We start from the raw sequence: 22,670 nt of genomic DNA on the forward strand, positions 1-22,670 counted from the left end.
ATATTTCAATAGCAAACTGAATATGTGTGAATGGATAGTAGTTTTTGAACATATAAATAATTTTTATATTATTAAAAGTTTCATAAAGACCTTTATTTCAAAAATTCACCCTCTGTAACAGTGAGAAAAATTCCTGCCCCCAATGATGAAGGATCAGCAGAGATGCTCCTGTCTTTGCTTGTCAATGAACAGTACTTACGAAAGAAAGAAGATGAGTTGTCAAGCATTGTGGCATGACCTTAGCTTGATTACAGCTCTCTCCTATTCACAGGGTACAGACTTTGGATAACCACAAAATGAAGGACGTAATGCTCTACCAATGAATATTTATTAAACATATACTATCAAAGCAACTTTTTAAGTAAGAAGAGTAAGTAATGGAGTATTAATTAGAGGCCAATAGAATGAAATCTTACTGCTCTTGTTTGCCAAAGACATTACCTGTATGTCAAAAAGAAGTGCTTATGACCAGCATGTTAGTATTGCATGCCGATAATCTGAGCAGGTGGTCATTAGAGACCTTTCCTAGGAGCCAGATCATTTGCCCCATGAATAGCTCGGTAAGGTCCAGGCACTTATTTCTCCCTGAATTCAAAGTTATTCCACTTCAAATTGCCAAGGTACCTGTCCATAATGCCAAGGAAATGTTTTAGCAGTTCTCCTTTCACAAGCTGAGAATAATTTACTGTGTTCAGAATTTTTTTGATCTGTTTTATTGGATAAACTCAAAATATCTGCTTTATTAGATATATTTAAAATATCTGCTAGGTGCCTTCTTTCTTCTTTACAAACAGTATAATTGAAAGCATTGTTTTGGTAGAATCTTCTCAGAAGACCACGTAATCACCATTTAAATTAGCTCTAATTCATTTTACATTTGCTTATTTTACTGTTAACTGTCCCAGAATTGTATTTTTTTTTTTTTTTACAATTAGAACATCTGAATTTTAATTACGTTACCATCAAGAAGCTCATTAAAGTCACTTAATTGGCAACATTTCCAAAAAAACCTTAGCTGGGTTTAATATATTTTAAAGAGTTACTGTCAAAGTATAATTTCACCATTACAAACAGCTTGGCAACAACATTTGCATAAAGATCTGTCAGTTTCTGAAAAATGCTCAAATGTTGGGAAAATCAGATTCGTTAAGTCGCCGTTGCTGAAACAGTCTAGATATGGAGAAATTGTCACATATATTCATCTTTGTAACCCCTGCAGTACCCACAATACTGCCATACACAGCATAGGTATTCCCAAAGTTTCCTAAAGAAAATAAATCATATATTTTATACTTTGGGATATCTTAAAAAAAATTTTAAAACCTCAATGCAAGTTTCCTCATTTGTGTTAAATTTAACAAAATACCCCTTTTCTTGTTGCTTCTTTCTCACTCACTCTAAGAAATATTAGATGATGACTTAGATTTTAAAACAGATCTAAGGCCAGCATTGTAGGACTAGAATTTGAGATTGTTTTGAGATGGTATAACCTTTTGTGATTTCCCTCTTACACGTACTAGAATCCCGTCCCTAGAGTTCTGATCTCACTTGAAATTGCATTGTAGTTACTCATATTCATTTCTCACCTTTACAAGACTTTGAGCCCTGGCCTATACACAGACATCCTGTTTAATATACACGTCTTTTTCTGGGGGGGGGGGTCACCTCTAGTACCTAAAACAGTGGCTTGCAATTGCATTTGATGAATGAATGAATGAAAGTCTCAAGTTTGTGATATATGAAGGATGATTATACTTTGCAGCATTCATTAGGGTGTTGGGATATCCTACTCCCCAAATCTCGAATGCAAGAATAAAATGTGGTAAATGATAGTTATCATTACAATTTGCTTCCTACAAATAGAAAAGGTAAGACATTTTTAAATCATCCCTTTTAGTTTGGTATTTTCTACTAAAATCTTTCCCCTTTGTACTTTATGTACCTTTTTTTTTTAAGATTTTATTTATTTACTTATTTATTTTCCCCCCAAAGCCCCAGTAGATAGTTGTATGTCATAGCTGCACATCCTTCTAGTTGCTGTATATGGGACGCAGCCTCAGCATGGCCGGAGAAGCGGTGCCGAGCCCGGGATCCGAACCTGGGCCACCAGCAGCGGAGCTCGCGCACTTAACCGCTAAGCCACGGGCCGACCCCTTTATGTACCTTTTATCTTCCAAGCCAGCAGAAGAATCTAGTGAAGCTGTACGAAATGTGAGCATTTTTTAAAAACTGCCTCTCAAATTGCTACTTTGCTCTTCACTGCATCCTTCAAGTCTTGCGCAGTGTCTGGTAAACAAACAGACTCCATAAATGTTTGCTGAATAAATGAATAACTACATAAACACATGCTGACGGTCCTGAGGAGCACCCAGATGATTCTACTGGGGGTCAAGGAAAGCTTTATCAACAGTCATGTAGAAAAACTGAGTCTTCCGTGAACACAGAGGCGTTCACTCATTTGCCAATTGGTGAGCTTCAACCATATGCTAAGTTCCAAGATACGGTCTGTGAATACTCCTCTAGGACAGCACCATCCACTAGCACTTTCTGTGACGATAGAAATGTTCTACCTCTATATCTACAATATTATTGTAGACCGTGGAGAACCACTGGAGGTTTCTATAAGGGAAAATGATGCAATTAGATTCACCTTTTAGAAGTTGCCTCTGTGGCAGTGGGAACAGAGGCCTGAGGCTGGAGACTACTTCTTACACATTGCTATTAAACGCCAACTTTGCATATTCCACAAAGGCAGAAAATAAGTTGGAGTAACAAGATTTTCTTATTATTTGTTATTGCCCTGTTGTCTGCCTTGACGGAATACTAGGAAATGACTGTTGGTTATTCTCTTCTGCCTAGTTGGAGAGAGTGAATGATGAGAAAATTAAGAGGAAGTCTCCTGGGCTTGCCACAGAGGCTGCTGCATGCAGAACAGAAAGGGAAGGTAGGAAGGAGCTTCTCTCTGACCCTCAGGACAGCAGCAATTGCATGGATGTGGAGAGGAGGGGCTGTGGCCAGTCCCGAATCTGTGAGGGTGTAGCCCAGGCTCCCTGACTGCCACAAAGCATCCTTTCCTTGACAGGTGGGGTGAGGCTATGTGGCCTGAGTAGGGGGCACAATTTCAGAAAGCAGTAGTGGAAAGAGTGCTGGACTCAGAAATGTCTGAAAACTCCAAAGGAGTCTGTGGTCTGTGATCTTCGAGGTCCCTTTCTGCTGTAATGGTCCAGGCCCGGATTGGTTCTACTGGCTATAGAGCATGAGAGAAGGCATGAGGGTCTTCTACCTACAACTGGGAAGAATCAAGCTAGAGATGGGGAGAAATCATCCAGGGCAATTCAGGGCTGGGAAACATGTCAATGAAAAGTCCCCTAGGCAGTGGCTTCATGGATACTTCCAATATTCATTTAAAAAATAGCTTCTGGTCACCTGGTGTACATCTTTATAATTCTGTGGCAATCACGGAGATGGCAAGTTGCCCATAAGTTTCTTGTTGACAGGGACAGTTACTGGCAGAGCATTGCCTTTGGGATTACAGGCATTATGGTTTTTTTTTTTCTTTTTCAAAATTAACTCTATATTGTAGAATTAAAACCCCAGAAAAATCTCATAGATATAACATTTTTCCTCTCCAGCTACTGATGTCCATTTTATTTAATTCCTTGTGTTGTTTAGTTTCGTGTGGTTTAGCAATCTGAAGGCAGTTACCATTACTAATTCTAAAAAGGGATACAAAAATAGGAACATATCCAAATTTGGAGCATTTCTTAAAAGGAGACTGAATTCAAAATTCTGACTTTATCCTTATCAAATGCTTTTGGCAATGTTGAAGAAATCTTCTGGGAGAAATTTAATAAACATTTCTTGGAGGGACAGCATAGAGTGCAAACATCAGGGTGCCTCTATAAAATGCAATTCAAACTTGATTTCTGAACAATGCTTTTGCATACTCTGAGCTGTTCTTTCCAGCATTTGGAGTTTTAATTACAGAAATCCAAACCTGCTTCTAGATTCTTCTCCTCCCTGATCAGCCTAATATTATTCACGTACTTGCCTAACACAAGCATTTCTTCCCGTGATAGAAACTGGAACTTGAAATTAATGCACACAGACGAATTAATAGCACTTTAACTTCTGACTTTATTTTTTCCTCATATGAACAGGTGATAAAACACTGTCTGTGTCCAAAGCAGAAGGTATGGTTTCCTGTTCTCTTCTTTCACAGAGTACCAGAAAATGTAAACAATATTCAGGTTGAACTTCTGAGTCCTAATTTTTTGCCAGCCTTTCGAACAACATTCATTTGTTTGTTTATACCAACATTTAACAGCATAAAGAATAAAACAAGCAAATGGTCTGAGGCATTTATATGAAGTGTTCAGATTGTGACAAGCTAGGATCTGCGTCGTTTTTAGTCTGACAAAGAAAAACATTGCTTTAGGAAGTGGGTCATGTGGGTGTACAAGTGCTTCGTGGACAGGCCGGATATGCCGTGGTTCTGGTCAGAGTACCACTGAAACACAAGGGAAGAAACCCGATTTATTCCTGCAGCCACACAGTGCATCTAGCTTTGACTTTTTTAGGCTTTCAGGACCTGATAATTTTTCTAATATTATGGTTGAAATTCTACCTAAGAATACTTAAATAAATAAAATAGTTATCATGTAAACATTTAGAGCAGGAAGATTTAAAGACCTTCTGTTAACCTTCACTACTGTTTCATATTCTTTAAACCGCTATTTTAGATCTTGGTGGCTGAGTTTTCACAGCGGCCAGCATCCTGCAGGATCGGGAGGCAGGCCTGGGGTCTAGGGCTGGTGCGCTGGGTCTGTTCCTTTGCTTTTCTGGAGCTTGGTTTCCTCATTTAAAAAACAAGGGGATTGGATTCGATTTTCGCTAAAGCTCCTTCTGGCTCAAACACTCTATGAGGCTCTTAGCCTCTGAATCTAATTCCTCTCCATTGCAGAAAATCTACAACACATATAACCATAAATACTCTTTATAGGAGTTAAAAATAGTACCATTTAAAAAAAACCCAGGAAGATGGTATTATGGATTTAAACTTTATAATTGGAGAGATGCCGATAAGATTATTGTTTTCACTGAATAAAGATGGCTAGTGGTTAGGGTGTAATGCTCTGTGCTTATAAGTTGAATTTACTTTGGGGGTCACAATAAAAAAAATCAGAAAAATCTCACCTCATGCTTTGTAAATTATTTTTAAAAACACAAATTTCCAAAAGATATGGGTTTCCTTTTCTGGGTTCTTTTTCAACATAAGCAAGTGCGGGAGAATTTATGCTCACTGAAGAGGGGGAAAGGCAGCTATCAGGGATTGTCTCCCTTGCCTTGGCTTTCGCCTTATTTTCCTCGCTGTTTCCAATTCCCGTTTCTTATGCAACCTGGATTTTACAGCTAGCTCATTCATTCATTCACTCAGTAAAAATATGAGCTTCTGTGGCAGGCCAGGAATGTGCCAGGCACTGAGAAAACAGAGATGAAAGAATTCTGTGACTCTGAGTGAAGCTGCATGACTTTAGGGAGCCTCTGAGGTTTCTGATAGCATTCTGCAGTTGCTTCTTACTGAATAAACAGAATCTTCTAGTTGCTTTGGGACTCCCAGGTTTTGCATCCACAGGCCACACTTATCCACATAAGATCACAGAGCTGTTGGATGTTTGAGCTAGAAGACCTTTTAATCTTGTGGACCCCTTTATTTTACATATGACTCAGTTGGGATCCCCAGTGGTGACCTGGCTTGCCTAGTGGCCTTCAGGGAGTTAATGAAAGATCCAAGATTCATTTGCTAATGTTCTGCCTACTCTACCCTATAGCGTCTTTGTTAGATTTTAGTGAAAAAATAAAAAATAAGATTCCTCCTTTTAGCTTAGGGGTCTAAGGCCGTGAACATAAGTAAAACGAAATTATGTACCATTGCTTGGAAATCCACTTGTGCATTAACCAGAGCTTTAGCAATCTGTGCTGAGTTTTGAAAGTGCACATTATCTGCAACAAAGAGAGAGAGTTAAAGTGCTGCTAAATACCAGAAAGCATAGAGTGACATGTACTGCCTGGAAATGAACACCAACAATTATCTAGTCATGCAGTTGACATTGTCAGCAGTGAGTAATCACACTCATTTATGGAAATGTCCCTGACTCTTAGGTACTGACCCTGAGCATGGGCATAGGAGGATGGTTAATGTTTCTTAAACAAAGTGATGCTGGCTCAGTATTTTTATGTGTAAGAGTCTTGCTTAAACCTCACCATCTGCTGTTCCGTGGATGAGAAGATAGTCTACATTTCTGAAATATTCTGCTCTTGCCATCACAGTTGAATTCTGGAAAAGAGGAAAAATTAACATTTTAGTTGCTGCAAGTTCTAATAGAAAACTAGCTAAATCATTGTGCAATGGACTTAGCACCAATACTGAAATTATGTATTGCTTTGCTTGATAAATATTTAAGAGTCAGAGCAACACATTTTCATCATCATTTGCATTACTTCCATCTGATTCTTAGTTCGAAAAACTGAAAGTTTATGTGTCATATGTTACATATGAGTGAGACCTTAGGCATAAATGATGCCCGCTCAAGCTGTGTAGGGGTTGGCGGTGGGGAGGAGGATGGGGAAAAGGGAGGTTAGGGAAGACAGGATGGGGAAAGGAAGAATAGAATCCAAACGGAGTAAATTCCTTTCTAGCGAGGTGTTTTGCAGCTAACAAAAGATCATCATATTTGCTTGGAGACCCAGCAAATGTGTAAACTCTGAATGACTGCTTTAAAATTATTTAGCATATTTGAAATATATTAATGACCTAAATAAACAGAAAATGCTTACTTTATAGTGCTTGAGATTATCATCCTTTGTTGGGAGACCCATGAATCGCTCTGTGTAGATAGATGCTATAAAATATATAAACATATGTTGTTTGCATGTGATATGTCATTTCATTAACCAACAAGACCCACTAGTTTGATAACTGCCCCTCAGTTCTCCCATGTGGAGCTGCTGAGGAAGGTTCTTCATTTCCTTTCCTGTAATGCTCCACGAAAGTCATTTGCTCTAAAATTTCCTTCACTAGGGCTAGAAGCAACGGAGGAGGAGATTATGGAAACAAGAGCACCTAACACTGGAAAGGGTTGGTCTTCAGCTTTTTCACTTATATTCAGAGCCCTTCAGCAGGGAGCTGTTGAGATAGGAATGACCCCATGGAATGACCTCATTATATTTTAAAACAAATCACAGCCACCTCTAGTACTTTTACTGGTATCTTAATTAATCTGGGATGGAAAGATGTTCCTCAAATCTTCCTCCTCCAACATACACACATTTTTTTGTCTGAATAAAGATCCTCTACAAGTCACAATTGTCTCGTTTCTACACCAACACAGGGAAGAGGATCTGATGACAGCTAATTTTTGAACAATTATTAGAGATAATTCCAAAGAATCATCCTGCATTGATGTTAATCATAAAAATAGGCATACACAGGAGGTTTACTTCCCAAACAAGTTTTTTCATTCTTTGATTTCTGAAGCAATGGAGCTGGCAGCTGCAAACTGCGGTGTGGAGGTAAATTGCTTGGCCCCAGCCTGACTTTGCATAAGATGTACTTAAAAGCCAGTTATACTGCAACTATACACTTGCAAAAACACAGACTTAGCTCTGATTTTAAAGCTTTGGTTCAGCAGGGAACACGAGGTTTCTGGGATATATATAAGATATATTGGATTTTGGAAGAGTCCTTCCTCACTCTTAAGATTTCTTTGGTTGTTGCAACATGATTATGATCAACCACATAAACAACCTTGTTTATACATTATATTTTCCCTGGTAATGCTGGGGTGAATTTTACTGCATAATTTGTTTTCCTAGCAACCTCAAATATAGAGTAATTATGTGTTAAATGTTTTCACAGCAACATTTATGAATATTTCCATACCGTAATATTCCCAGCTGGAGACTGGAGCCACTGCTATCCCACATTTGAAAAGACCAGTTCCCGAAGCAAGGGCCAATGATGAAACATAACCTCCGTAGGACTGCAGAGACATTGTTATGAGTCAATCCCAGATTTACTTTCATAAACTCTCCAACATATTTTTACAGCAACTCTAATCACGATAAGTGCTTATGGGAGCTGGGGGATACAGGTATGGTAGATTAAACATCTATCTTGCACCCGTGGCAGCAAGCTCCACCAGACATAACAGTAATTTCACCACTAGTAAATTATACATTCTTGGTGTGCTGATCAGAACATGGTAGGGGCAGTTTAAGAGATAGATATAATTGCAATTTTTCTGCAAAAACTTCTTTTTTTCTCTATATTTTTCCAACCAAAACCTTGCTAGAGCAAAATAGGATTTTACTTGAAAGAAATGCACATAAAAAGATTATTCCCAAAATGTAAAGCAAGATACTTCCCACAGTTTGCAAAAGTTCTGTGAGGCAGAACTTATATCTGTGTATTTACTTATTTACTTTCATAACAGAACAGCGAGGGAAGGACATAAGAACCTTTGGAATAGTTTAAGGCACGGCCAGAGTTTGTGTATAATATAGTGTTACGTATTCTATTTTGAGGATTCCTGGCATAGCAGCTCAAAGGAGGAAAAGCCATTGGTGTCTTTAAAAATCTTATATATCCTCCCACAAATTTAATGGAAAAACAAAGAAATATAAAAGGGTATACAAAACGCAGAGTCAGGAGTAGGTTTAGCTCTCATCGATTTTCTTCTCCAAGGAATCAATAGGTGATTCAGAAATGTGACCCTGATAACAGAAGGAGATGTCCACCCATGTCCCTTGGAAATTTGAACCTTTTCCTAAAAATGAGGAAATGAAGAGAGCAGCACAGCAAGGCTGCATCTGCCCCTGGAAGATGAATTTAGTCTGTATAAACATGCTGGGAGAGAGATGCTTCTCCTAAGAACATTGATTAAGCAGTGTTCTGGGACATGGATCCCCACAAAGGTGTGCCCTAGATTAGGAAGTGATTCTCAGTGTCTATTCTTGCCCCAACACAGGAAAATCCCTATAAATTATAAGAGGATGGTGTGACTTTCCAACTAAGGACATGCCATTTTTTAGGATCTTATTATCACAAACTTCTGGGAATCATTTCCCTCAGGTCAGGAGAGATCCTATCGCCTTTGCCACAGAAAAGTCAGTCTTTAAAGAGTGTGAAAGAATGAGAATGAGCATGAGAGCTCTACAGAGCAAGCAAGAGACAGACAGACAGACAGACAGATGGTGATGGCAGCAGGTCAGTGGCAGGGGTCTATTCTTAATCCATGAAATACACGCAATGGGGAAATAAGCTAAACAATCGTGCTGAATTCAACAGTTAAAGGAAGAAGTCTCTAACTAGTTTTGTTTTATGTTTCCAGCTCTGGGGAATTTTATTGAGGACCCTTGGCTACAAAACCCAGAATAAAAGAGGCAGCTCTAATTATACATGGCCTCCTTTTATCATATTTGAAGGAGAACTAAAACATGTTTTAATAGGGGAAAAATATATTTAAAAAAAAAAGGAACATTTGGGTTTAAAAATCATTTTGGTAAGAGAAAATTTTCTATCACATTCAAACTTTCACTTATCATATAAAAATAATTTGTTTTGATGAGTAGATTAACAACTATTACTGAAACAGATCTCTCCTTCCTTCTTAATTTTAGGTTCCAATGGAAGTAGAGTAAGCGTTAAGTCCTTTCGAAATATTATTATTGTTTACGGTTTTATTGGAAAAATGTGCTCCCTGCGAATAGCAATCCTGGCTCCTGCTTCTCCTCTTCTATGCCCCAGAACAGGAAAAAGCATGAAGCGATATTTAAAGTAGAAAGCATTTACATGTAATAAAGAGGATTTTGGACATTCCTCTTCAAAATCTTAAAAATTGTTTATCTGTATCAACTCAGCGATTAGATGACAGTGCTGTATCTAAAGAAAATTCCATGTTTTCAGGAGGAATACAAATTGTGTCTAAGAATTTGTAAGAGCAAAACTAGTGCAGCAGTAGCACAACGAAAGAAGGTGTGCTTTAAATTCTCAGGCAGCTTAGAAAAGCTATTCTTATTCTTATTCTCTTCGTAGAAACGAAGAGAAAAAAAAAAAACGGAGTTGACTTTTTTCTGCTCTCCCATGGGTGGGGCTCCAAGGCAGAGTGGGTGGCTGCTGCAAGAAAAGAACCCACGGAGCAGATTGGTCATGAGAATTCTAGAATTTTGTCCTTTGCACTTAGATGCCTTGCCATTTTGTTTAAATGAAGGGTATCTTTAAAAACATTCTTAGAAGGGCACAGAATTTCAAGGGGTTTATGGAACACTCTTGTGTGAGCCATAATGCATATCAAAACATTTTACCTACAGGCAATAATAACTAGCTAACGTTTGTATGGCCAAGGTTATTGCAAGGTTCTTTGTGGTCCCACACAATCTGTCTCGCTTCTCCTACCTCATACCTCCCCCTTGCTCACTGGTTCTCTTGACGTTCTTTGAATTCTCCAAGCATGATTTGGCCCCAGGACTTTTGCAAATGCTGCCACCATCTGCCTGGAATGCTCTTTCCCCAGAAATTGGCATGGCTCACTTCCTCCCATTTCAAGGCTTAAGTCACAAAATAGTCTCACCTGTTCTTCTAATCTAAAATTGCACCAACCCTGCACCAGGCTCCTGTCATGTTTTATTTTGTTTTTCTCCATGGCACTTATCATCCTTTAACATCCTATACATTTTGCTTACTTTTCTTCCTTATTATCTTTCTCCCCAACCATTCCCACCACCATAAAGGTAGAGATTTTTGTTTGTCTTGTTAATGAATGTATCCCCAGCACTGGGAATATGGCCTGAAACACAGAAGGGAATAGAATAAAAATTTGTTGAATATATGACTTTCCTATTAGCTCATCTAACCCTCACAATGACTTAGTGAGGAAATTATTGCTCACTTCATGATGAGGAAACTGAGGCTCAGAGTGAACTGAGAGTAGTTACAGAGTCACTAATCAGCAGAGCTGGAAGTCAAACCCAAGACTCCTGACTCTACAACCCATGCCATTTCCTCTATTCCTCTACACTAGGGCAACCTCATTGGAAAACCTGAAGGTCAGAGTCTCATATAGTCTCATTCGAGGTGCATTTGCCCTACTTTTACATCACTGATCACACATAGCAATTCAAATTGCTTATAATTAGTCACTGGAAGAGAAAGGAACTAAGATTAAATCATGAACTAATGCTTATTCAACACCACCTGGCTAGGCCTATATCAACAAAGCAAAGCCCATAAATGAGGTTGTTATTCTAATAATTTAGGCAAAACCCCTGCTGCTCTTCAATTGTCAGAATAATTGCTTCAAGCTTTCTTTGCATAAACCAGGGTTTTGCAACTTCAGCACTATTGACATTTTGGTCTGGATAATTCTTTTTTGTGAGGGGCTGTCTTGTGCATTGTGGGATATTTAACAGCATCTCTGGCTTCTACTCACTAGGTGCCAGTAGCACACTCCCAGTTGTAACAAACAAAAATGTCTCCAGACCTTGCCAAATGTCCCCTGAGGGGCAAAATTGTCCGGCTAAAAACCACTGTCATAATAGACACTTCCTAGGCATGGTGCTGAGGGCAGAGCGGCTATCCAACAAGCAGCTAAAAACAGGACTCCTGGGCTTTGGTTTGTGTGAGCCAGAGAAACGAAAGGGTAAGATACAAATGCCTCCTCTCCCATTCTTAATCTGGATAAGGGAGGGAAATGTAGGATTTGCTGCTTATTGACCAATTAACTACAAAAAAAATTGTGCAGTTAGCTATAGTGTATCTCTCAGACCACTAAAGTGCCTAACACTTCATGGAAACAGACACTTCCTTGCCTGATATGGAACACGATAACAGCTAAATAACCCTCACGGTCATTCTCAGTGTCGTCTTCCTTCCCATCTCCAGTTTCCCCGTAGGTCCCTGCTTATTATGCTGTAAAAGAGGACTCAGAGCTGTAACCTCTTCCCACCCCCCTACTTCACGGCCTAAATTCAGGCCCTTGGTATTTGTTGCCGGTATTGTGGCTCTCCTAGCTCCTTGGCGCACTCCTCCTCCACCTCAGGCCATCCTTCACTCTGCAGCCAAGAGTGTCTTGCTAAGACACCAATGCCACTCGCTATTGACTTCTAGAGCGTTTCTCAAAGAGGTACTCATGGAATCAAATACTTTTTGGTAATACTGTATTAAACAAAATTTAACAGGATTCTTTACTATTCCTTCAAAGAGCCTATACACACTATTATACAGAATTCATGATTTGCCTAATTATTATACCAGAGAATCTTTTCCCAAAAAACTTCCTGGTGCTAATAGAACACATTTGGGAGAATGTTGCCTTATAGGATTAAATTCAGTTTAAACAACATCATAGATTGTGAGATGGCCAACTATTGTGCTAAACATTTGAGAAACAAAGCTAAAAAAACAGATAAAGTCCATTCCCTTGATGAGCTTACATTCTCATGAGAGAAACCAATAGACGGACAAGATAGAACATGGTAATTCGTATAAGAGCAGTAAAAAGAGCTATTGGAAAACAAACCAAGTCACATCTGAGCTGGGTCTTAAAGAACAAGTACGAGTTTTCCATTTTGGAGTGAGAAAGAGGTGGGGAACGGAAGAAGAAGATGGACACTACAGGTGCAGGACACAGGACTTACAAAATCATGGGAATAAAGAAACACAGACATAAGTCAAATTATTCACGAGGTGGAGGGAGAAGTGGAGAGAGATGAGACTGGAAAAATAGGTTGCAGCCAGACTGCCAAGGGCCTTGCATGGAAGGAAATATGTTTGGGCACTAGGTTGAGGTCAATGTGTAGCTCTAGAAAATATATAAGCAGAAAAGCAACATGGTAAGAATTGTGTTTTGGAACCATAACTTCATTAGCAAGATTGGAGCCTATGAGGCCAAAGCAGGGAGGCTAGTTAAGAGGCAATTGGAATAGTTAATCCAATACCACCCAACCTGTGATCCATGGACCAAAAGAATCAGCATTACCTGGGATCTCATTAGGAATGCAAACTTTGGGCCCCACCATGGAGTTCTGAATCAGAATCTCTGATGGTAGGGCCCTGGAAACTGTGTTTTAGCAAGTTCTCCGGGTGATGTTTATGCGAGCTACAGTTTGCAAAGCTCTGGTCTAAATTATATACTGAGACTTGAACTAAGGCCATGTCAGTGCAGATGACGAAAACAGATTCAGGTGTTTGAAGGTTGAATTAACAGAATTTACTAACCAACAAATGTCGGAGTCAGGGAGCAGTGGAAGATGCAAATAGCTCTGAACTTACTAATTTGGGTGCCTAGGTGTGTGGTGGGGTCCTTAATAAAGAAGAGGATTGTTTTAAAGTAGACTATAACAAGTTTAGCTTGGGCAAGTTAGGCTTGAGACCCCTGTAAGATATCTAGGAGAGATGATTAGTAGGCATTTATAGTGTGGAGCTCAGAAGAGAGATGCGGGCTGGTGGCAGGGATCTGGCAGTCATTATCATCTTTGAAACTACATGGATTTCTCCAAGGAAGTGAAGACTAATGAGAGTCAAGGCCAGACCCAGAAAAAGATTGACATTTAAAGAATAAATGGAGTGTAATGATCATGGAGATATAGAAAAATGAGAAGAGAAATATGTCACTGAGCCATGGATAAAGCCCACTCTCCTTTAAGTGGCCTAAAAGGCCTCCCGTTATCTGGCTACCTACCTACCCAGAGTCATGTCTTACACTTTCCTCACCATACACCTTAAGCTTCTGAAGTTTCAGGCATTCCCAACCAACTCAGAGTCCCCACACATGCCATATACTGTTACCTCAGGACCTGGGCAATGTTGTCTTCATTCTTCCTGGAATGCAGCATTACTAACCTATCTTCACCAAGCTCAAATGCTACCTAATTTCTGAATCTCCCTTCTGCTCTCACAGCCGGAATTAACCACTGTTCTCCCTGGTGTTCTCCACAAGTCACATCTCTCTTAACACATGAAACATTGCTAAACAATTGCTTTTTTGCTCTGCTAGAAGGTCAGGGCTATAATTTACTTTATTTCATCCCCTATAGAACCTAATGTAAGACCTAGTTTAAAGATCCAATAAAAATTTACTACATTCATGAAAGAATGAATGAGTCAATGGTCAGATGGGTGGATTAATAAATATGGATTGGTCTTAAACTCAAAGAACTTATAAAAACGGTATGGCATTAAGGTCTTTTTCCTTCAGGACCTTCCGGGTCCTCTTGATGATTTAGGAGCTCTTCAAGTGTTGTTTCCATTGGCAGTCCACTTATTACTTTTTTCTCCCACACATGCTGTTAAGGTTTACCTCACAATCACTGCCATCTTGGAAAGTAAGCAATAAAGGGGGCCTAATATACTATTTCTTCCAGAAGCATTTGCACAGACATGGTGAGAATCTCTTATTGAAGAATTTCAGACTGATATGAATGTATTTTTGGGTGATGAGTGGGTTCCTTAAATCATCCCACATAGATGATTCTCTACCAAACTAATACCTAGAATGTTCTATAAATGAAATTAAAAGTTCCACTTTATAGTTATTTCAAAGCCTACAGTAAAAGCAAAGTAAAACTCTTAAGAGAAATGTTAATGATTATATGTAAGTGTTCAGCTTGAAATTTGAATCTTTCAAGGGTTTACTTTAGGAAATTTCATAAAAATGGATGGTGGGTCTTATCTGAAATATTTCACTATGAAAATATTTCATTTATTCTCACCCATTTGAATTCCATTCTGTTTAGATATTTAACATTTGATAGTTTTAAGAAGGACCAAATGGCTTGAAGTAACAACTTTCCACAAATTCATAACAGCTCTTCATCTGGTCACTGAGCTGAGTTGAGCCCAATCCTGCGGATTCCCTTCAATATTGGGTTTCATTCCCTCCATCTTATGCGGGCCGCTCTCAGAGAAAACAGCCAAGAAAAACAACCCAAGCACAAACGGCTGCAAATTGACTTGCAAATGTACAAATCCAGACCAAAAAGTGAAACAGGAAATCTTCTTTGAAGGGTAATTATCATAATTTATAATGGGCAAATCTAAACTCTTTCCAATATTTCTCCAAATTTTCCAATGACTTCATTGCCCATGACTGATAAGTTTTGCCACTTCTTTTTAATGCGTTTTAAAAATCTGCACAGCTCCTCAAACATGGGAAATTATCTCCATGACCTATCATTAAGAAACTAAATAATACTTCTCTCCAGTTAGTACAAATTAACATTAGGTTTGGTAAAATAACTTGATTACCAAAAAAAAAAAAAAGAAAGGAAGAATCACAACAGCCAAGATATGACTGGGATAGGGTAGGTGCTAGGGAATGTTATTCTGAAAGTTCCTGTAATTTCAAACTTTAGTTTAGCTTTTCATAAAAATGAAATGATAAAATATAAAATAAAAGGTATATATTAGCTCTAAAGTAACAAAGAAAATTAAACCTCTGATGAATATGGTTCAGTTCAGTTTACTATAACGGCAAAAAATTAAGTAAAAATATATCAATTATGAGTTAATTTGCTGTACAGAGAAGAAACTAAAAAATTGAAAAAAGGAACAAACACTTAGAGCCACCACTTTGAAGCCCAGATTATCCAAATTGACTGTTTCCATTGACAGATTAAATTATGTTGCAACATGAACATTTCATGAGAAACCTTACAAGCGAACACTTTAGAAAATGATGATTGCTGAACTGAATAACAGGCATAAAACATATAAAACAACTCACCCAGCCCCATATGGCTATTCTTTTTTCATCAATGAAACCCATTTCTATGAATTTTCTAAAGTAAAAGAAACAAATTTTTAGAATTTTAAGTGTGTAAACATGACATTTACTTCATTACACAAGCATATTTAATCCAAAGATTTAATAGAAATGCTATGTTTTCTTTGTTTAAACACATGTATAATAAGGCTGCATTTACAAATAATTAAGGGAGTATTATCATGTTTTCTGCAAAGGATAAAAGAATCCTTTAGTCTCCACTGTACCTCTACTGAGTAGTTCTTTCAGGGCTGTAAGGCCGCGTATCCTCATTGTGTGGGTGAGTTACTTGGGACTCAGACAGGTCAAGAGACAGGCTCGTATATAACACAAGAAGTAATAGCACCAGGACTAGGAGCAAATTTCAAAATCCCTGTCTTTTTGAAAAAAGGTTTTTGTTGTTGCTGTTTTAAGTTTTATTAATTTCTTATAACTTTGCTTAGATGTTAATGATAATCGCCATCTCATTATTGGTCACATCCATCCGTGGAGAAATATCCATCCCTCTTCCATTTCATGGTACTCTCAATTTATCATGCTATGGATAATTATATATATCTTTTAAGATATAGACATGATTCATTTGAGCTCCACCACGGCAGAGCCTCCATTTGAAAGCTATTTTGAAAATAAATCTCTCCTTAGGAGCAAGAGGCCATGCTAAAGGGCAACCTTTAAAAAGTCCTCAGCGAAGCCCTCAGAAATGTAACTTTGCGAAGTTGGTACCAAACAAGAATGTTTTAGGCTAATTTATTCCATGTCCCCTTGAGGGCTGGTGTTCTAGAGTATTGTGATTTATTTTGAGAATGGTTTGATGAAAACTCAAGAAACTCTCAGAGAAACAGAGGCAGTGGAATTAAAAAGCAAACTGGATGAGGCATTGTGGAGGCCTGGATGCAACAGTAACAAGAAGGAGGGGAGGAGACCAAAGTGACACACACGGCCCCAGGAAAATCCTATTTTTTTGTTCCTTTCAGTTATGTGAATGCCCTTTCTCATTCTTCTCTGGAAGTAGGATGGAGTGATTTTTATTAGTTGAATAATGGAGTTTCTTAAAGGGATTTCACAGCAACCATTTTGCTCGTTGCATTGATTCAACAAGCACGTTTCTGATGCATAGAGGAGTTGGGCAAATGCCCGGGACAAACAGATGGGAAGAAGCCCCGTCAGTCACAGCTTACCCGACACTGATTCTGAGGGACACTGAGGAGTCTAGAGGGAAGAAATGCAGTAGCAAATGGAAAGTTGCTACCTGTGTGGATGCTGTTCATGGTAAAGCAGAGAAAATGTGCAGCAAATTGTGGCATTTCGGCAATTCTTCCACAAACTTCAAAAACCAAACGAAAGAAGAGAAGGTTCACTTTCTTTGCAAAAAAAATAATCTTGCCAGTAGTGCTTGAAGACAGTTCTGAGCCATAAAACCAATCGTGATTTTACGATCTCCCAGAAGCTAGCAATCATATTGCCTTGCATCTGGGGTAAAAGCAAATAACAGGTGATATATGGGAGCAGGAAATTCTTAACAACTCCCTTCCTAGGTTCATTCTGAAAGGATGACATTTACAGGAAATGATAGTGCAATAGTTAACAGGGAAATGAAACATAACACTTAATGTGGTGGGACGAGGTTAAAGGTTAGCTAGGTAATCTGAGCACTTTGAGACCAACCAGGCTCTATAAAATTTACCTCCAAATTCTGAAGAGCTTCCAGGAGGGTTATCAGGAATACTGTAGATAATATGGTTAAATCAACCAAATGTTAGTAACAAATGAAAAAGCATGTTTTTCTAATTTGGGAGGCTGGACTGAACTTTACAACTTTTCTCTCATAAAAATGGCCCTAGACCCCGGCCTGGTGGCGCAGAGGTTAAGTGCGCGCGCTCTGCTTTGGCAGCCCGGGGTTCACAGGTTCGGATCCCAGGCACGCACCCACGCACCGCTTGTCAAGCCATGCTGTGGCAGTGTCCCATATAGAGTAGAGGAAGATGGGCAGGGATGTTAGCCCAGGGCCAGTCTTCCTCAGCAAAAAGAGGAGGATTGGCATCAGATGTTAGCTCAGGGCTAGTCTTCCTCACAAAAAAAAAAAAAAAAATTGGCCCTAGACCAAAAGTCAGTTTGGAAGCCTAGTGATCTATTTTGGAAATGTTCTTATTGATATCATGTATAACAGTATAATACGATATTTTTTCCTCATATAATTCTTCCTTACCATTAACCCTCAAGTTATATAAATTTCAAAGTTGTGGGTATGTCAAAAATGCCAAAGATACCCCAAATGAGCAGAGTTGACCCTATAACTACTGTAGTTTTATGAGTCCCATACATGTACCATTTGCAGAGAAACCTGAATAAAATAGGTCCCAGGTTCACCTATGCTTTGACCTCACAAGCATCTCTGTGGAAGGATTCTCTTTTGTGTAGTCAAAAGTCGTGAAGTTGTATGGCTTCTTTTTTTTCCCTACTTTGTATTATTTGAATCTATTTATTGACCCTCACTAGTATTTACTGTTTCCAAATATGTACATATGATTTTATTTTGGTATGTAAAAAATTTAGACAGATTGCATTTTGTAAGAGATTCAACAGGACAAATTTCATTCTTTGGGAGGTATTTGAAGGCTACCATAGAGGGATTACAACTTCAATTCCCCAGGCCAGACATTCAGTGTCTGATTCCTAAAACACTTCTTGGGGAGACATATGGTTGAATTATTCCCAGTATTATCATTATAAATCTATGCCTTTTAACTTTTGTTTTCTCAAAGCATCAGATTTCAAGGTTTTCCTTTCACTTTTGCAGAATAATGGTTTCAAGCAAAGTCAAGGCCAGCCCCAACTGGCATCTCCACTATTCCGTATGTGCTCTGCATGGGCCACACAGCTGCCCCTTGTTCACTAGAGTGTTTACTAAAAGCAGTGCTGTCCCTTCAGAATGCAGGTAGTTTATCCACTTTGCAAAGATTGTAAGTGCATTGAAAGTAGAGATTGTAAATTGCACAATTTTACACAGAGTATATTGCAATGGCATGTATTAATATTTGACCGATTGTGGTTAAATGACTGAATAAATGAGTGAATATACGCTTGCTATAAAACAAGAAGACTTTCTTCAGGCTCCAGCCTGAAAGTGGCTCAGAGAAGGTAAAGGTAGCCAATTACCATCTCTGGCCCATCTTCAATTCTAAACACGAAAGACATTTATGTTATTGTGAAAATCGGTAGAATTTGTGGCTTCATGTCCTATACGTTGAACATCAGAAATAACAACTTTTGTTAAGGTCTGTACGCGGGTTTCAGGTTTAAATTTTCATTCCATCCAAGGAACACATTAGTAAGTGATCTGATCTGTTTCTAGAGGTATTCTTCTTAAATTTGAATTCTGCATTTTTGGCGGTAAATAAATGCATGAAAATATAATGATGTATTTTGTTGTTATGGGTGGTGGGTTATGACGATGAGATGATGATGATGATGAGATTGTTTTTCAACCAATGGCAAAACAAACCACTTTTCAGCTCTACCAACTTTGGAAAAGACCTAATTGAATTACAAATGAGGCATAATTTATATCTTTGTCTTTGACGTAGTCCCAGGATTACATGTCCTTGGGTTTATTGCATGGTTTAAATACAAATAGATGTGACCTACAGTGCCAAAACAAAAAACCCATAACCCCACAAAACACAAATTCCTTAAAGAATTAAGTCTATAATGCTGACAATTGTGTTAATATTCCCATTAAGGCACACCACAGTCTTTATGTGAGATCTCTTGGTGGAGTTTTTCTTTGAATTACCTTTTCTACATCTCTTTGTCAGGCAGAAGACTCTCCCAAACAAGTTAACAGTGTGGAAAGGCCAAAAATTTGGATCAGTAAGAAAGATGGAGCCTCCTAGAAGTTATGCGTGAATGATCCCCAATTCGTGGTTTCATGTCCCGTATGTCACTACATATCTCGTAGTGTTATTTAATAATCTATTGATTTGTCATATTTTAATCAAATAGGCTTTGTTTTTAATTGACTATTTTGTGCATAAGTGTGTGTATATTACCGTTCACAGAAAGGAAGAAAAATTTGAAAACATATGGGTTATGATTACTTTTCTATTTTTGAGAATAGTTACTTGTGAGTCTAACTAAACTCTTCTGCTTTGATCAGAGACAAAAATACAGAAAAGTGTTGTCTAGGCCTGGCTCCTAGCTGTTGAATACAATCTGTGTTGTGTAGGCTGCATTGAAATCTATAACTATTAATAGTATGAAATGGCATTAAGATGATAAAAGAAATGTACTAATGCATTATCTAATTTGCTACAGTGTTTGACCTTTAGCTGTCACATATGTATATACATCCATGACTAAGAGTGCAATTGGCCTGTGTTAGTTTTCACATTTATAAACTGCTATTCTCTAACTTCACTTATTCATATTGTAATAACAGAGACCCAATAACTATAGAGAAATATCCAGCAGAATCCTGCAGTGTTTCCAAATAAGCAATAATTTTGGTGACTATATTCTTTATGCTTCAGGAAAAAATGACTGAGCCATAAATTGTAGTTGAGAAGAAGAACTCAGGTTATGAATCTGCCTTGCCTCTAAATGTTTTCTTAATATAATTTCTATGATGTAAAATGAATTTTTTCGATAATGAAAATAGGAAAACATTTTCATGCTAAAATAACTGAACTTCACAGCTAGTTTAACTACAAATTAATGCCTAACATATATAAGTATATAGTGCTGATAAAATCTTGAGCCATTTCTAAATTTAAAGGTAGAATCCACAACATCAGCAAGTTCAGATATTTGGTTTCCTACAGACCATCCCTAGAGTTATACAAATTTTTCTGCTAATTGTGAGCCATGTTAATAAGTGAAAGGATATTTATAATGACTGAAACATCAAAAAAAAGTATTTGTCATTTATCACTATAAGTTATTTTCTAAGCATTTATTAGCTCTTTTCCATGAATAATTTTTTCTCATATTGGGCAAAAATATCCCTTTAAGACTAATGATAGCTTTAGATGAAGTTAGGAAAATAGACAAAAAGATTTAAGTCATTAAGGATGAAGAAACCCAATAGTGATTGCATGACTTTTGTTGCATGTCAGTTTCTGTTTGAATGAGAAGGTGCTCACCTGACAGCTGTGATCTGGTCCTCAACTTCATAAACACCCAGCTTTCGATATACTGCATAAAGGAGTTTGTCACCTTGGAAAGCTGTTCCTCGACCATCCACCAAGGCAATGACTAGCCCTTCCTTACTTGCAAGGTAAGATATCCAACTAATAGTGAATACAGACCTTACGCTCTGACTGCAGGGACCACCATACCTAAAGGAAAAAAAAAAAAAGAATCTCTTATTCCTTTGTAAAACTCAACTTCCCATCATGGCCAAGAATTGCTTTTAGTATTTCTCAGTACATTTGTTTGACAAAATTTCAATAACAGTGGCATTAGAACTGGCTCAAAATCAAGAGAGGACCAGGCTTTTCCCAGAGGTTTGCTACAAGGAAGTTGTTTTGGGACACAGCCTCTCTTATTCCCCAAAACGGATACATCTAGGGTTGGCATTTCAAGGAATATGTGTGGGTTTTTCGTCATTTCTGCCACCTGCCACTTGCTAAAAGCAGGCATAAGATATACTAAAAAAATGCATGGTGTTTTAAGCAAATTGTGTGTAGGTCAGCACTGATTTTGGGTGTGATTCCACTAAATGTATTCCATTCCCTTATTTCATTTCTAACTCAATTACATAAGATGTTAAGATGATTTACAATATTTTTTTGGCTGCAATTTCTCTATCTCAAAGGTATTCTGACACATTCGGCAATTTGCCATACAAAGGAAATTCAACACAGCAAATGCAAGCAAGTCCATCTAAAATCTCAAAACTTCCTCAGTCTATTTTAAATAGCCATATTTTATTTACTCTGATTAGTTGAGGAATATATAAAAACAGCATCAATAAGAACTGTTACCAAGGAGAATGGTTTATTCTATCTCATAAATGTGTATTCAATTCAACATATTTTCAGTAAATAGTTTTTACACCAAAGAAAATATTACATACACTTGAATTAGCAAGGGATACTTCTTTGATCTGTCAAATTGAGGAGGAAGAATCATCTTGTACCATAAAGCTTGAAAAAAAAGGAGAAAAATCTTCATTCCACTATACTGACAGCATTATTTATTTTCTTTAATAACAATAGAGAACACAAAATCAATTCATAACCAGCAAATTTTTAAGAATCGAGAATGTTTTAAATTCATTTTTATTACATATTTTTGTCTAATTTACAAATTACTAGAAATCTTGAATTATTGTTTTTCTAGAAGCACACATTCTAAAATTAAAATTAGTTAAGCTCTTTTTAAAAAATATCAGTGTTGAAATGGAGCTATGGAAAAGTATAAGATTAATCCTATTCACAAAAAATATTAAAGGTATTTTGTGAAACTCTACTGTTACAGTAAAATTGTTTTGATATTGTAGGATTTGGATTATAATATTTACCCTATAACATTTTTTAAAAAAGTAAGATAAATGTTCAGCTTCACATCCATAAATAAGAAATTTTTTAAAAATCTTACTAATTTCATCCACTTCAAGTTTCTTTATTTCCTCTTTAGGCAGCTGGATATTTTTCAACGCATTTTCCAATTCCTTGTTTTCTTCCAGGATTTTAATTTCTTAAAAAAATAAAATGTTCATTTTTAATTAACAACATTTCCATAAGAAAATTCCTTTCTTAAAATTCCTCTGGCTTTAATGTGGATGAAACTGAAACTGTATAAAGATTGCTTAAGGAGTTTCATATTGACAAGCATATTTTTAAA

General features: G+C 37.6%; 1 protein-coding gene across 1 annotated transcript in view; it reads right to left on the reverse strand.

Annotated features, from left to right (window-relative positions):
- Positions 1-4,408: 4,408 nt before the first annotated feature.
- Positions 4,409-22,670, reverse strand: part of FAP (fibroblast activation protein alpha) — a 71,096-nt gene continuing 52,834 nt past the window's right edge. Inside the window, 9 exon segments of the mRNA XM_058548619.1 lie at positions 4,409-4,510; positions 5,930-6,003; positions 6,265-6,337; positions 6,838-6,902; positions 7,943-8,042; positions 15,783-15,837; positions 20,966-21,160; positions 21,901-21,970; positions 22,425-22,523. Coding sequence (XP_058404602.1) covers positions 4,409-4,510; positions 5,930-6,003; positions 6,265-6,337; positions 6,838-6,902; positions 7,943-8,042; positions 15,783-15,837; positions 20,966-21,160; positions 21,901-21,970; positions 22,425-22,523 — 833 coding nt within the window.

The sequence above is a fragment of the Diceros bicornis genome, chromosome 10, assembly GCF_020826845.1.
Source record: "Diceros bicornis minor isolate mBicDic1 chromosome 10, mDicBic1.mat.cur, whole genome shotgun sequence".
In the NCBI taxonomy this organism is placed as follows: domain Eukaryota; kingdom Metazoa; phylum Chordata; class Mammalia; order Perissodactyla; family Rhinocerotidae; genus Diceros; species Diceros bicornis.